The sequence below is a fragment of the Callithrix jacchus genome, chromosome X (assembly GCF_049354715.1).
Source record: "Callithrix jacchus isolate 240 chromosome X, calJac240_pri, whole genome shotgun sequence".
NCBI lineage: Eukaryota > Metazoa > Chordata > Mammalia > Primates > Cebidae > Callithrix > Callithrix jacchus.
The window spans coordinates 65,890,927-65,906,756 of record NC_133524.1 but is presented as its reverse complement, the minus strand read 5'-3'; the positions used below and the strand labels follow the sequence as shown (position 1 = coordinate 65,906,756).

Sequence of the window (15,830 nt, the reverse complement as noted above, 5' to 3'; positions counted from 1 at the left end):
GGGAGGGGAGCTATAGATGCACAGAGAGGTTTGGCATACTTCTCCAAGAACACGAGAGGCAGTGTCCAGTGTGGTGTTTCCTAGGGTCTAGAAAGCAGAAATCCAAAATCCAAAGTCCAGCACATTAACAAAAGGCCACATCCCTAAAATGAGCACCAGCCCAGAATCTCCAGCTAGATGGCAGCTGTACCTTTAGAGGGAGTTTCACTACCGACCCCTACCCCTTACAATGAAACACCACCCTCCCCATCACACTGTTGCCACTGCAAAAGCCACCCAGAAACCACCTGTAGCTTTCTTCTTCATGCCTTTGGGCTGCCCACCTTCCCATCCCATCTGCGGACAAGATTTGTCCCCCTTTCATTCCAGAAAGATGAAAATGAGAGGAAAACTCAGAGAGCAAGAATACAGGTGGTGTCAGGGGTGGGAGCAGGTCACACAGGAGGAGTCAGGGTTTGAAAATAGCCCTAGGTGTGATTCATTTAACCCCTCCTCTCCGCTTGAGCTCTGATTGGGAGAGAAGCCAGGGCCCTGGGACGTGGGGGTACACATAGGCTCCAAGCCAGCCCAATCTCTGAGGCCCCCAACCTCTGGAGCCCCAGGCTCTGGAAGAAAACTCCCACCTCTCCCTACCTTGATCTGGTTGCTGTCGCCCATCCCTCCCTGCACACTCTAGTTTTCCAGCTGGCTTAGCTGCATAATCACCACAAAGCTCTTCATGTGCATAGCTCCTGTCTTCCCCAGTGTCTCAGAGACAACACTTTACCTGCCAGTTAGGAGCCTGACCCCAGGTACCAAGTAACCAAATGTCAGGGTGAAAGAGATCGGGCCCTTTAGATACTGAAATCAAGCTGCCACCTGAGGTGCAGCTGACACCACTATGGCCCACACAGTAGTATGACTCACCTAAGGTCACATGGACTAGCTGAACCCCAGTTTCCTGAGTCGTAATTCAGCGCACAACTTTCACAAGTGTCAGGAGGAACGGGGAGAGAACCCCACACAACCTAATTTGGAAATCCCTGAAACTTCCACTAAAAGGCCTTTCCTCTAATACAAATTCATTTTGGACTTTATGGGAAAATGAGGCCTATGAAGATGAGACTTGTCCAGACGTTTTCACTTGTTCCCCGCAACTACCTTAATACCAAGAAGTCCTGGGCGTTTCTCAGAAGGGAAAGCAATGAGGCAGTGGCCGACGGGAAAGCCCATACAGCTGGACGGGGGCTTCCTGGAAATGCCCTCGAAAGCAGAGAAATGAGAGGGCAGAAGAACCGGTGCGACCCGGCCACAGAGCCTCAAGCCCTGCTGCCCCCGCCCAGCTGCAACCCCCCTCCAAAGCACCAGAGCGACGGCTGCGGGACTCACGCGCCCGGCGGTAACAGGCGGACAGCTGCCTTCCACCGCCCCACTCGCGAGCCTTCGCTGGGAGACACGCGACTGGCTCGCTCGGGGGTCTCCCAATTTCTGCGACTCTGATCCCCAATCCCAGGGGCGGAGGTGGCTCGGCTCGCTTCCTCCCTATCTCCACCGTATGCGGTCCGGCGGAACCGCTAGGAAAGGGGCCGAGCCTGAGCGCGCCAGAGAGGCTAGGCGGGGTGACGGAGCCCAGGCACCCCGGTTCGTCTGTCTCGCCCCCGCTGTCGCCCCAACTCCTACCTGGAGGCCGCGTCCACCCCTTTGGGTTCGGGCGCTGACACAGAGCGAGCGGGCAGGAGGCGAGCCCAGGAGGGACTGCCCCGTCCGGGGCACACGCGGGGCCTGGGGTCGGGCAGGAGTAACGGTGCCAGCCAGAAGAGCAGCTGCCGCCGCTGCTTAGCCGTTGTCAACTCGAGTCCACTCCGGGCAGGTGGGGAGGGAGCGTCGGCGAATTGTGCTGTAGGGACGCCCCGCCCACCTCCCCTCGGCCAATGGGGGCGCAGTACGGCCCACTGGACTCCCCAGAAAGTCGCCCAAATGTGGGTGGGCGGGGCTCTGCCTGCCGGTCCTCCAATGCCCGCGCCACTGCCTTTCCCTGGGGTCACACCGCTGCCAGGAAGGAGGTGCAAGCCCAACGACTGAGGCTCAAGGAGCGAGTTAGCCAGGCACACAGGCTAATATTTATTGACTTCCGAATGAGTCTGGCACTGTTTGGGGGATTTAAACACGTATCTCATGTGCCCGGGAGGGTTCGGTGACTTGCTCGGGTAAATTTATGGGGTGTCCAGAAGACACAACTTCTGTGAAATCTCCAATTGGTAGGGGAAAACCTGGTCATTAGGGATTTGAGAAGGAAGCTGCCATCACTACCTTGCTGAGGCCCCAGGGGCTCTGCAACTTCCCCAATACCCCAGCCTTCTGTCCTCTACCCCCAGTCCAAACTCTACCTTCGTGGAGAAATACACGGAAAACTTAGGGCACCAACATTAATCGTGGCAGGGGAGGGCTTACAGGAGTTCTGATAGCAAGCACCACTTCAGAATGAACCTTCAAACTCAGTAAGAAACAAGACCGTTCGGCTTTGATTTAGCCTCCTATTAGCCAGGACTGTGAGTATCCAGGATCTCATGCAGTTCAACTGCTATCCCTCACATTTACAAAGACAGAAAGACAGAGACTGAGCAGAGGTGATTCACTTAAGGTTACCCGGCCTGGAACTCCTGGGGTCAAGAAAATCTCCTGCTTCAGCTTCTGGAGTAGCTAAGTTAACAGGAGTGTGCCACCATGCTCAGCTAATGTTTACATTTTTGTTTTTAGAGATGAAGTCTTGCTATGTTGCCCAGGTTGGTCTCACATTCCTGGCCTCAAGTGATTTACCCAGCAAATCCATGGCAGGGCCAATACGTGTGCAATGGTTATTTTCTCCGTATCATTCCTGCAAGGCAGGAACCGTGTCCATCTAACTTGCTTGTTAGAGTATCCAATACAGATGAGAGCAAAAATATGTATCTAAGGACAGCAACTTTATCAAGGTCACCCAGGCAAAGACAGAGCCAGACCTAACCCAGCCCCAGGTGACCCTCTCCTGTCTAGCCTTCAGTTCACCAGGACAAACTGAAAATCTCCCACCTTCCTTCCCCGCTGGCCCTGATGAGAGTCAGAAGAGCAATGATAAAGTGACACTACCGCCACTGTGCGTACCACGTGTAGCCCTCTTTTCCTGTTGATGGCAGGACTGTAGCTGGTACCCTCTGGCAATTTGTTCAAGGTGAGCCAAGTCCCTGTGGGTCTGTGGATGAGGCCTGCACACCAGAAGTAAATCCCAGAAACAAAATCCTTCTGGTGGGTGGGAAGGGATATGATCTCCATCCTGAGGCTGGGCTTCAACAATTGCAAGCATCCTTAAGGCTCTGAGTTGTGGCCAAAGGCATCTTGCCTGTGCACAGTGCTAAAAAGGACATAAAAGTGGGGGGCCTGCAATGGTTTTATCATTTCCCTAAGGGCAAGAGACCCTGTCAAAGCCAATTCCATCCACTCCAGGCCGCCAAGCACAGTGCTTACAGCACTTTCTAACTTGCTTGTTAGAGTATCCAATACAGTACTCTTTGCTAATGAATGAATAAATATTGAAAGGTATTCAAAGCACAACCGAGACTAAATGACAATCATATGACTAATGAGCAAAGTCAACTTATCTTTTAGTAAACACATTTAACTGAATCAGGTATGATAGATTTTGAGACAACAGTGGTTTTTCCTTTTTAAGCCATCAAACCAGGAAACAAAAAAGGAGGGGGGTATAGTACAAAACTACCCCCAATAAGGGGCACTGCTATAAATACCTAGAAGGAGAACTTTGCGGTGCCTGGCATAGAGTAGATGTTCAATAAAAATGCTTGTCAAATGGCCGTGAACACAATTGTCAGGGAAAGCTACAATCATATTTGCCACGCACATTGTGACATTTTGAAATGGCCCAAGCAGTATCAGGGCTATTTCTTTTTGTCTTTTTGGATCTCCCTCTCTTCTTCTGGCCAGGAGAGCTCAGCCTGTTCAGCAGGGCAAAGATAGCTCATCCCCTTCAATACCCCTGCCAAGTCTCTGCTTCCTGCCCCAGAGTCTTGCATGGATTGACAGTGCCTGGAATGGATGAGAAAAAGAGTACCTTTTCACGGGCCCATTTCTAGGTTGCAGCCTGAGTGGTTCTGGAGATAACTGGAGATAACTGGAGGTCCTTGACTTCCCCTTTTCCACAAGCCCTCACTCTTGCCTGTGTGTCCTTTAGTGCTGCCACTGCTGCTCCCCTGAATGCCAGCTCAGTCATCAGGCAGGGGAATGTAGAGTGCTTGAAGCAGGCCGAGGGCTGGCAAAAAGCCTGCGTATGTGAGTGTGTGTATGCCCAAGGCACGGGGCTTTCCTCATTCTACCACCACCACCACAGATGAGGCAAGTCCCACCAAAGGGAGTATAATGAATGGACTCTGGAGCCAGATGGCCTGGGTAAAAATGGCCTCTGCTGCTTACTAGCTGTGTGACTCTGCCTCGGTTTCCTCACCTGGAAAGTGTGGATGATCATCACAACACTGACCTTACATCGCTGCAGCGTAGATCCACTAAGCTAAATAGACACTTAAAATGATGGCTGGCACGTAGTAAGTACTTATAAAGCATCAGATTTGGTGACAGAGGCACTGAGCAAAGGTAGAAAGAGCCCTGGATGAGGAAGTAGGAAAGCTCAATGCTGGCCCCACTTCAACCGCTTTCTTGTTACGCTGCCCAGGACAAGTCATCGTGCCACTCCAGCCATCAGTTTTTTCACCTATAAAACAAGACTAGAGCACAATACCCACTGGGTAGAGTGGAGACATTTAATGTGAAAGCGTACCGTAAAGGCCGGCGGCAGGTGGCAGGATGGCACTGAAGGTGCCATAGAACTAACCTTCTGAGGGACCTATGAGCCCTTTTCTTCTAGGCTGTAGCAAAGAGCAGTTCGAGACATCATTCCCCTGAGCCTTACTCTGAGACCCTTGGGTCCCATTGAGGGCCTGTCTGAGGACTCCCAATAGTCCCCACCCCCTCCCTGCCTGGGAGTGGCAGTTGTCGAGCTGCTGCAGGCAGACCCATGCCCCCACTCCGGAATGGGTAGGTTCATATCCAAAGGGAACCAGATAGACTCTTCTACTACTCTTTTCCATAGGAGCTAAAGAAACAGCAGCAAATCACTTCAGGGAATTCAGCTGGGAAGGTTTTAGAAAAGGGGTAGGAGCAGTGAAGGGAAAATGAATTACCCTCAGACCAGTCCCACCCAGCACATGAGAACGGGTGGCCTCAAGCACAGGCACTGACACTTGTACGCACATTCCTGCATGCCTCATCGAAGCCTGCTCCCTGGTGGCTTGGGATCCCCGCCCAGACTCATAAAATGGGGCTACTGATCAGGTCCCACAATATAGGGTAGTCATGGTTCATTAAAAAAAAAAAAAAAAAAAAAAAAAAAAGGTCCTGAGGAGCCATGGACATAAGAGGGAGACTTGCACTAAGAAGACAGCCTAAGCAGGGCAGATGTGGGCAGGGGGCATATAGTGGTGCAGAGGGGCTTGAAAAGGTGAAGGCCACATGGGTGCCTCACTGTCTACATATTGTCAAGTGCGGACGGGGAATAGAAAGGTACATCCTGGAAGGAGCACCCCCTCAGCCCGCAACCCAGGGGACTATCACGGCTGCCTCACTCCCCACTGCAGGGCACCCTGGAAGGAGGAGCTCTGTGCTGAACTCAGGGCCCTGGGCTGGCAGTGAGGGACTCTAGAGCACAGGCCGAGCCAGGCCCAGACCAGGGGACGTTGAGGGGTCACTTAAACTCTCTGTCCTCGCCCTCCCTAAGCTGAGACACAGAGGTGTAGGGTGGCTCACTTGGACTGGGCAGGTGGAGCTGGAGAAGCCGGGCCTGGCTCTTTCGCAGACACGTGCGGGCCTGTCATCTCCCCACAACCAACACCAGGCAATGCGCCAGCCTGATGGAAGGCCGGGCCCCCCGGCATCCACTCAGCATCCACTCAGCAGACCCCCGGGCCATGACAGTGCCACCGGGCCCACATTTCACACCCGGGATGGGCCTCCGGACTGACCTGACTAGCCCATCTCCAAGGGGCCAGGGGTTTTCTTCGGCAGGCAGATGAAGCACCGCCCCCCGGCCCTCCGGGAGGTCCATCTGCCCCAGCCCTAACAAATAGGTGGGGTCACCCTGGACAGAGCACTTGGTGACCGTGGTGGCACAGACACCTAGGGCAGGATATCCACCCTGGCGCCCCACCCCATTCCTGCCCTCCAGAGGAAGGTCACAGCATGCAGAAGGGAGATGAGCAAGCCTGCCTCTGACACAGCCCCATACCCCGCAGACAGCAGGCAAGGCCAGGAGCGCTCCCCTCTGCCCAGCTTGGTCTCGGCCCTCAGCCCTCGAGCTGGCTCATCGCTGGTTAGACCCATTTTCCTCATCTGGAAAAACAGGCTGGGTCTTGGCTCTAGGGCCCCTTTCTTCCAGAATGCCCCACTTCTGTGAGCTCCTCTGTGTGTTCCCGTGGGGGTGAGTATCTGCAAGTCCAGGGTGTGCAGGGCTTCTGCAGAGCACAGGGGTGGGTGGGGGTGGCAAGAGGGTCCTCTGAGGATGGGGGGATACCTGGGGCCAGGGGAGGAAAGTGAGAAAAAGGAAGGGTGGGGAGCCGGGGGAAAGGCAGGGAAAAGGAGGCATGAGGCTAAGTCGCCCCACTCCTGGAGCCCTGGTCTCTGCCCCCAGCGTTGCTCCCAGCTCACCCTGGGGCTGTGGGCACCCAGAGTCCTTGAGCAGCCCTCAGGATCCTGCCTCCTTGCCTGGGATCCTTTCAAGTGTCCCTCCACTGGCTCAGCTCCCAACAAAACACCTGGGAGGGGGAGGAGGAGTGGGAGGAAGCAGAAAGAGAGGCTCTTCCTTCCCATGCACAGCCTCCACCATCAGGCCCCCGAGGCCTGACCCCATGCTGCCACCAGACCTGGTGCCCTGGAAGCGGAGGGCTGCTTGTGGAGACGTGTGTGGCTTTTACACGCCCTGCCCCCAGCCTGGCCTGGACAAGCCCTGTGAAGAGGGATCTCTAGGGCAGGTGAATTTCAATTCAGAATGGCTGAGCCTGCCCCCTGCCAACCACCCCACTGTCTCCTGATGCTGAAGGGCAGCCCTCAGAGGCCCCGGGATGACATGGAGAGGGCATGGGATGTGTTCCGATGGTGGGGGGCCACTCAGCAAAGGGCTCAGCTTAGCTTCGGGGCCCCTCTCCCCTCTCAGCAGGCCCCTCCCCAAGCACAGCTCCCCCCATCCCACTCCATACACACAGATTTACTAAGTAAGAGATCTGATTCGCCCTCAGCCAGCGCTGGAACTTCCCCACACACATGCATCAGCCAGTCGCGGAACATCGGTGCCCAGACCTTGTCTGTGCTGGGCACTGAGCAAGGGACAGGGGCAGAAAGTGGGGTAGACAGGCCCACAGCCTGGGTGGTGCTCCCATGCCTTCCTGGATCTCCCAAGCCAGTGTGAGAGGCAATGGCAGCCCTCGACAGAGAATGTGCATCCCAGGCAGGTGGGCAGCCAGGTCAGGTTCCAGAGGACAGGGAGGACAGAGCAGTCAGGCTCCCACCAGGGTGGATGGGACCTGATGACTCTGTATCAACAGACCCCCAAGGAGATGGTCCTGGGATCCAACACCCAAGGCTCCTGGGTCAGGGCCGGGCAGCTGTCACTCTGGCTTCTACTTTGTTTCTACCACGGAGGAGCTGTGTGACCTGGCTGAGAGTCTTGTTCCCTCTGGCTCTCAGTGTCCCCATAAGTACAATCAGTGAGGATTGTGTTCTCAGAATCTCCCAGGATCCTGTGTTTCAGCATGTTCAATGCCATGCTAAATCTATGGTGAGAAACCCAATCCAGTTTGCTGTATCTTCCCTGACCTTTGATTGGAATCAAGAGCGAATTAGAGCCAGGTTCAGTAATCCCAGCTACTTGGAAGGCTAAGGACGGAGGATTGCTTGAGCTCAGAAGTTCGAGTCTCAAGACAGAGTGAGTATGAGAATTACTTAGACATAGTGGGCTATTTCTGGAAAATAAGTGCCCCAAAACGTTTTTTTCAATGGGTTTTTCTGTTTGTTTGTTTTAGATGGAGTCCTGCTCTGTCACCCAGGCTGGAGTGCAATGGCGAAGTCTTGACTCACTGCAACCTCCGACTCCTGGGTTTAAGCAATTCTCTTGCCTCAGCCTCCCGAGTAGCTGGGATTACAGGTGACCGCCACAGCTCCACAATGCCCGGCTAATTATTTTGTACTTTTAGTAGAGACAGGGTTTCTCCATGTTGGCCATGCTGGTCTCAAATTCCTGACCTCAGGTGATCCACCCGCCTGGCCTCCCAAAGTGCTGGGATTTCAGGCGTGAGCCACCACGCTCAGTCTTTTCTCTTTTCTCAATTTTTAAAAAGACAAAGTGCCAGAGACTTTGGGAGATCTCTCGGAGTCCCATTCCTGGGATGGTGCTCCCAGGTAATGTGAGCTGACTATAAACGTGCTGCCAGGGTTGCTGGGCTGTGTCCTGTGCCTGGAGTACAGAGTGGGAAAGTAAGGGGCCCTTTGAGTGATAGGGGGATGTAGAAAGCTACTGTGTAGGTGATAATACTCAACAATCTGGAGAGTAAAAAAACGGGGGGGGGGATGAAAGGACAGTCGGACAACTGAATGACTAGGAAAAAATATAGGCTGAGGTTTAGACATACAGTGGGACAGGAAGACAGGCTGGTGAACAGACACCAGAGGCAGAGACGAAGGAGGTGCTGGAGGAATGGGAGTAAAGGGACATACGGTTTACTAAACGCTTACCATGTGTTAGTAAGCAAAGTGGTGTTCTTTTTGAGGGGAAGATGTAGACAGAGGCGGATGGGGATGAAGCCAGATTGCTGGGATAAGAGGATGGGGCACCCACAGGGCTGGGCAAGAGCTGACTAAGAATTAGAAGACGCCTGTAATCCAAGCACTTTGGAGGCCAAGGCGGGCGGATCACCTGAGGTCAGGAGTCCAAGATCAGCCTGACCAACATGGTGAAGCCCCGTCTTTAAAAAAAAAGAAAAAAAAGAAAAAGAATTAGAAGAAAGCAGGTGTGCGGGATGGAAAGCCTCAAAAGGGGGCACTGCCGCCCAGGGGTTAGGTTTTAGAGAAATGGACATAGGACTCAATGATGAAAACCGGTCTGGAACCAAACAAGGAGGCAAAGGGAGCAGGGAGCTTCGAAGAGGCGGCGCGGGAAAGGGAGGCGCGGGAAGTTCTCTGCGAAGCGCAGCGCAGCCCTGACCTCCCCGCCCCGGGCTGCCCGGCTGTAGGTTCACCTGGATTCCAGCGCGGAGTGTTCCACTGGGTGCCCTTCACACCCCACGGAGTCCACGTCCGGGGCTTCTTCGGGAGCTGCAACGCCGGTCCCCAGCCCCGCGCCTGGGCCATGTGTCCGCGGGCGCCGCGCGGTGCCAAGCGACTCCAGAGCCCAAGAGCGAGCTGCCGAGCCAGAGCGCTGGCGCCTCGGGCGGCTTGGGTAGTTGCACCGGGACTGAGGGAACCCGCGGGGAATGCGGGGAGGGAGGGGCTGAGCGGATGATGGCTGTGTTGCCCCGCCCCCTCAGTCTCGACTAGAAAGTTCCACGCCCCAATCTTAAGGAGGAACTCCCCCTTCCCTAGCCTCCAGTCATCTACTCAGCTACTCTGCCTCCCCATCACCATCGGTGGCTTTCTTCCAGGTAGGAGTCATCTTCTCGCCTCTTCCACCTTGGTCCCCATTTGAGAGTTGTCTCTCCACTGATTCCTCTCCTTTCTGTTCTCATAGCCCAGTGCAAGATACTGGTGGGGGGGGGGGCTTTCTAGTTATCGGGTCAGCCCCTCCACCTACTGTCTGCCCCAAATCTCACCAACCATGTGACATGGAGGAAGACCTTGTGCAACAGCCGTAGGGAAAAGGAAACAATGGCTCTGGCCATCTTGACAGACTGACTCACTCCGCAGCCTCCTTCACCGTCCCCTGCTTTTCACTTCTCCCTGCAACCCCATTTTCTGACTGGCTGGCCTAAGCAACCGACCAGCTGGGTTCCACCAACGACATTTTGAGATCTTTCTAGTACCAAGAATATCCTGAAGTGGAAACAGTCCTTATAGACTCCCTTATGTTACAGACGGGAAGCTGAGGCCCAAGAATGCAAATGACTTGGCCATCATCTAGGATGGCGCAGTCATCGCTATGTTGCAGGACTGTTGTAAGGATCTGAAGGACTGAGCATGGTGCCTGGCACGGAGAATAGACTCCATCAAGAAAGATTAGCTTTTATTCTCAAAGACTCTAGCCCCTGACATGTGCCACAAAAAAAAGCCTGGACCAGGACTCTAAGGCACATAACCTTTCCTCTAATAGTAATTCCCACCACAGCAAGCAAACTTGCATTACTTGACTTGGGGATGGTGGGGGGTCCTAGCTAAATTTGTTTACAGTGGCGATAAAGCCAAAAGTTAGCAACAACTCTCAGACCAGGTCATTTCCATTCCACTTCTATTAGTGACCAGTAAAGGGATCAAGATTCTAACAGGGCCTCTGCATTAACTGTGGCACAACATGGATGATTTCTCCTCTTGGAGTCTCAGTTTCCTCCTCTGTAAAATGAGGGTAATATTCCTAAGACACGAGGGGAATAATGAATGTGCTTTGTGAAGAATAAAGGGGTATATGGGTGAAGGTCACAGCCCCGCCCCTCTACTGTCTCTACTGTCTCCATACCTTGTTACTAGAATCTAGAGCTAAGGTCCTCCATTTCTGAGGGATCAGCTAGAAAAAAGAATTGCAGTTTCCAGTTGATATGTGCTTATTTGCATGAAATTTGCACCCACTTTTCATAAACTCAGTGTCAGAGCCAGAAGGAAATTAGAGGTTAACATGTTGATCTCCAAGCCATGCATCCCTTTTCCCCAGGGCAATGCTGGCACACAGTAGGTGTTCACAAAATATTTCCTGAATGAATGTATTCTTCCTGTGGGGAAGAGGACTTGTCCAAGGTCACAGAGTGAGTTTGTTTCATAACCAAGACAGATCTGACTCTGCTCCTCCTTCTACTAGGCCATTTCTACTTGATGGAATTATTTTTCTTTTTCCTTCAAATGATCATAAATCAATGGGCAGCCAGTTTCTCTCTCCCAGCACCTTCTGGCCTATCAGCAATCCCCATTCTGGACTAGCCCAGGCAGGACAAACAGCCACCGGGATGCCCCTCTCTAGGCCCAGCTTGCTGCTGCCACCCCATTGACTCCTGAGTTTCCAGCAGTCCCTGCACAGCCCCTGCCACAGGGACAAGCTCCCCCCCAAGCCCCCAACCCCTGAGGGAAAGGAAGCTTCAGTCAGCTTCCTCCAAGCAGAGGAGTTTCCCTTTTGCTCTGGTTGGGCGGGAGTGTAGGACACAGCTCCTAACAGCCGGCAGGGCTACAGCAGCCTAGAAGGAAGGGCGGCAGCAATCACTTCCTACCCTGCTAAGGCATCTGCCTCCCTGTCCAGTCCCGCCCCTATTTCCTGAGTTCTATTGCTTCAGCCTCAGCCAGAACATTGATATGAAAGAGCTCCAGAGATTCACTTGAATCACAGAGCTCTGGAGGTGAGAAGAACCTTCGAAGTTGTCTATTCCCACCACCTCCGCACTCCAGGCAGGAATGCCCATCTTCACAGCGTCAAGTTTCTCCTCCAGATAATGGGCATAGTATGACACATAGCAGATCTAATAAAAGCTGATGATGATTGAGCCTGAGCTATACCAGACATTATTCTAAGTGTTTATTTAATTCTTAGCACAATCCTCTGAGGTATCATTATCATCAGCATCACCCCAGTTTACAGATGGAGAATCACAGGAGCAGCAAAGTTAATCCAAATTGCTCTTAAGTGGCAGTGGCAGAATTGGGACGTTGAGCTTCCATCTTCATCCACCTAACGGTGATAATCATCCCCATCCTTACCGCCAGGGAATGACCCCCCTTGAGAGTTCCTTGAATTCACAAGTGTTTGAGTTACCGTAACTTTTGTATTCAAGTACCCCTAAGGGCTAAGAGGGAAGAATGTGAAGAAACCTTGGGGGGCTGATAATGAAACCTGAGGCTTTGGCTCCAAGCAGAAATGTCTTTGAAGTCCAGCTCTTATCTTAAACACCCACTTGAATTTTCAGTTAACTCCAGTATGCATCCTTGTTTTCTTATTAAAATTCATGTTTTTCTTCTTTAAGCCTTAGATGAAAATGTGCACTCCAGGAAGAGGGGCCATACCGGTCTAGTAGCTTCCTATGCCTCCAGGCCATGGCCTTGCACCCCAGGGATATGAGACACCTGGTTCAGTAAAACATAGGCCTGTAGTCCCTGAGAATAGCTAAGGTTTGTAGAGTGTTTGACATGCGAGTCAGTATTCTAAGCATTGTCTTTATATTATTTAATCATCATATATAACTCTATGGTAGACTGAATTATTATTGCTACTATTTTCAATGGGAAAACTGCAGCATAGGGAGGTTAAATAATTTGCGCAAGGTCACACAGTTTGGACTGTCAGCTTTAGCTAGTAACCGCTATACTCCCTTTCAGGTTACCTGAGAGTTTCTCTTGCCTGACTACCTCCACCACTACCCACCAGGATGACTGATTTGATTCTTGACAGAAGCAGACCTTATTCCAATTAGATGAGCAGCACCTTGAGGGCAGAGACAAAGGGGCTCCTTACCACCCCCTTCCCCATATCGAAGCTAAGCCTGGGGCTGGACCGTGCACAGGGCTGGTCTAGCATTCAGATTTCGCAACTGACTGTTTCCTGGCTGGTGGCAGTCTCTTGTAACTAGCACCTGTTGAGCTGGTAGATACAGCACTAGCATTTCACACAGGAGTCCTCTGCCACCATCCGTGGCAAAAATCTGGCTTTAGAAATGGCTGCTCATCACCTACAGGGAGAAGTCCACACTTCGAAGATTGGCATTCAAAGCACCACACAAGCCTGCCCAGTTAACGCAGGTGGCATTCCCAGAACACGCTATACCTCTTTAACCCACCCAGTGTGTTACATGTGTGCTTCTCTCACAAAAGAATACTCATCCTTATTTCCTTTACTTATTTCACAAACCTTCATATGGTGCTTTCAATGTGCATGACACTATTCTAAGCTCTTTGCCCATTTTAACTCATAAAGTCCTTACAGAAACCCTGTAGGTACTATTATCCCATTTTACAGATGAGGAAACGAAGACATGAAGAGGTTAAATTATTTTCCCTATCTCCTGCACTTGGTAAAGTCCAACTTACCCTTTTAGTACAGTATCTCCTATGAATATCATAAGCTGTTCCCTTTCTGGGTGACTCCACAGCTCAGTTACATCAGCAATCATTCTGTATCGAGTTTAGTTATCTACATCTTCCTGCCCAATAAGAGTTTGAATTCTCTCAGCCAGGGGCTGTATTTTATTATTAATGGCATATCCATTGCTCAGGAAGGGATTTGGCACAGCATTATTACTGGAGAGAATATTCATTCATTAAAAGATTGAATGTGCCAGGTGCAGTGGCTCATGCTTGTAATCACAAAACTTTAGGAGGCCGAGGCTGGTGAATCTCTTGAGGTCAGGAGTTTGAGATCAGCCTGGCCAGCATGGTGAAACCTTGTCTCTACTAAAAATACAAAAATTAGCCAGGCATGTTGGCTGGCGCCTATAATCCCAGCTACACGGGAGGCTGAGGCAAGAGAATGGCTTGAACTCAGGAGGTGGAAGTTGCAGTGAGCCAAGATCCTGCCACTGCACTCCAGCCTGGGCGACAGAGAGAGACTTCATTTAAAAAAAAAAAAAAAATTGAATGAAGAGTGAATAGGTGGGTGGGTGAATGAAAAGCCCAGGAGCAACCTTGACCAAATCAAATAGTAGCTGAGAGATTTGAGGTTTTCATTCCCCCATGTTACTGACTCAATGATGAAGCATGAAATAAAACCACAGGTGGCGAGAGTGGAAAAGAGAGAAGACCTCTCCCCAGTCCTGCCATTGGTGTATCTGGACCAACTTTAGCACCCTGACCACAAAGCCACTGGGCCAATGAGGCTTCTAGTTAGCCATGAAAGCCAGCAGCTCTTGGGGTCTGCTCTGGAGAACTGAGCTCACTGGCTTTTCTGTTTCTCCCTCAAAGGCAGCATGCCGGCCTCTGCAATTCAGAGGCTCATATGGAAAAGAGTGAAGGGCTTGGATATCCCCCCAGGGAATTGGGGTTTGTTGCTTTTGGTCTCAAACATTATGTTTCAGTGAACTCACTCTATCCTTCCCTTGCTGGCCACATGTACTTGGCAGAAAAGTAAAGGGGAGTTTGGACACAACTCTGGTCTCAAGTCCTGACTCTGCCGTTCAGTAGCTGTGTAACCTTTGGCAAGTAACTGATTTTCAGTTTCTTCACCTAGGAAATTGAGGATTTTTTTTTATCTGCCTTATAAACCTCAAGATAACAGATCTGAGAGCACTTTGTAAGTGAAAAGTGACCAGACACGGGTGGAACCACAGTGGGAGTGCCACTTTTAGCAGCGTGCTGCAGTTTTCCATCAGAAGGCCCCCAGTCTCAGCCTTTTGCCTGTCTCTATCTTGCTATGGATGACTATGGCCCAATAATTCACGTTTTCTGGGCTTTAGTAAAATGGGAAGGATAATTCCTAGGCCTTTGCGGCCAAGTCTAAGAAGTGTTGCTGTATGGCAGAAACAGTGTATATGTGTGCACATTTTACTAACTCCAGAGAAGGGGCCCCTAAGAACTGCAACTCTCGAAGCAACCTTGGATGTGAACATCAGCTTTGACACCTACTAGATGACATCATGTCATAGAACTACTCTGAGCCTGTTCCCTCACTTGTTAAATGGAGACAGTAATACCTACCACCCTGAACTGTTTATTAGGTGGATCAAATGTGAAACTGTCAATAAGAAGTGTTTGCCAATGGAAAAGTCTCCAGTTACCCCTTCACCCTGTCTCACTGCTTTCTTCTTGCCCTTGTATCACATAGGCCACTCAGATCTGATGCTCACTGATTCCTTCTGCCTTTATCTGGGAAGTAGTTATAGCGCCCACCCAGAGCTGCCTCCACCCCGACTTCCTGACCTTAGTACACACACCTTCCCCTCAGTTAGAACTTGCATAAGCCTGTTTTCCTCTTCCTGTCACCTGGCAGGGTACAGCACCAACACACAGTAACACATGCCTTGCAGTCTGGCTCAGGATTCCAGGGCTCTGTCCATTCAGGCAAGCTGATCTTGCCATGAAGAAAAGCTGCTTTGGTGTCAGAGGAGCGTTTTGCAGTTTGGGGATCAGTACTCTGCCTCCTGCATCCTCATGCTTGCCCTCTTGTGCCTAGCCAGGGGGCCCTGTTTGCTTCCATCACTTGATATGGCCTCCTCGTATTTTAGGCCAGTGCCTGAGAGAGCACGCAGTAGTCAGGGTTTCCACACAAGCCCAGCCTGGAGCCAGTTGCTTCTCAGAGAGCATCTGATCCATGCCCACCTGCCATGGGACAGACGGAAATCCTGCAGCCCATCCAAACAGAAGCAAGCAACTCAGGGCCTTGCACTTGAGCTTCGACCTCCAGCATTTGCCCCTCCCCCACCCAGCCCTGCAGATTGTCTCCCAGGACTAGCACGACCCCGAGTAGCTCACGAGATCAGGTCAGAAGAAGGAATTCCAGAGAAGTCCCAGAGTTCCTGAAGCAGTTTTCTGGAAAAATTTCTCCTATAATTTCTCCTCAGTACGATGTCCCCAGGTAACCCATGCCAAAGTCCTAGAAACAAAACTTGGCGTCACACAGGTTCTCAGATAAACAGTGGCATGCC

The 15,830-nt window shown here is 51.6% G+C and overlaps 1 protein-coding gene across 10 annotated transcripts in view; it reads right to left on the bottom strand.

The window, feature by feature from the left end:
- Nucleotides 1-15,830, bottom strand: part of STARD8 (StAR related lipid transfer domain containing 8) — a 78,197-nt gene that overhangs the window by 29,814 nt on the left and 32,553 nt on the right. For 4 of the 10 annotated variants that reach the window (XM_035288324.3, XM_035288327.3, XM_078363395.1 and 1 more), the window contains exon 1: nt 9,309-9,546. The exons of 2 other annotated variants lie outside the window; for them this stretch is intronic. In XM_035288324.3, the coding sequence (XP_035144215.3) occupies nt 9,309-9,420 (112 nt within the window). In that variant the 5' untranslated portion in view covers nt 9,421-9,546. Of the gene's footprint in view, nt 1-1,659; nt 1,844-9,308; nt 9,547-15,830 lie in introns of those variants that run through there. 4 more of the 10 variants (XM_008989429.5, XM_078363397.1, XM_008989428.4 and 1 more) reach the window with 1 other exon arrangement.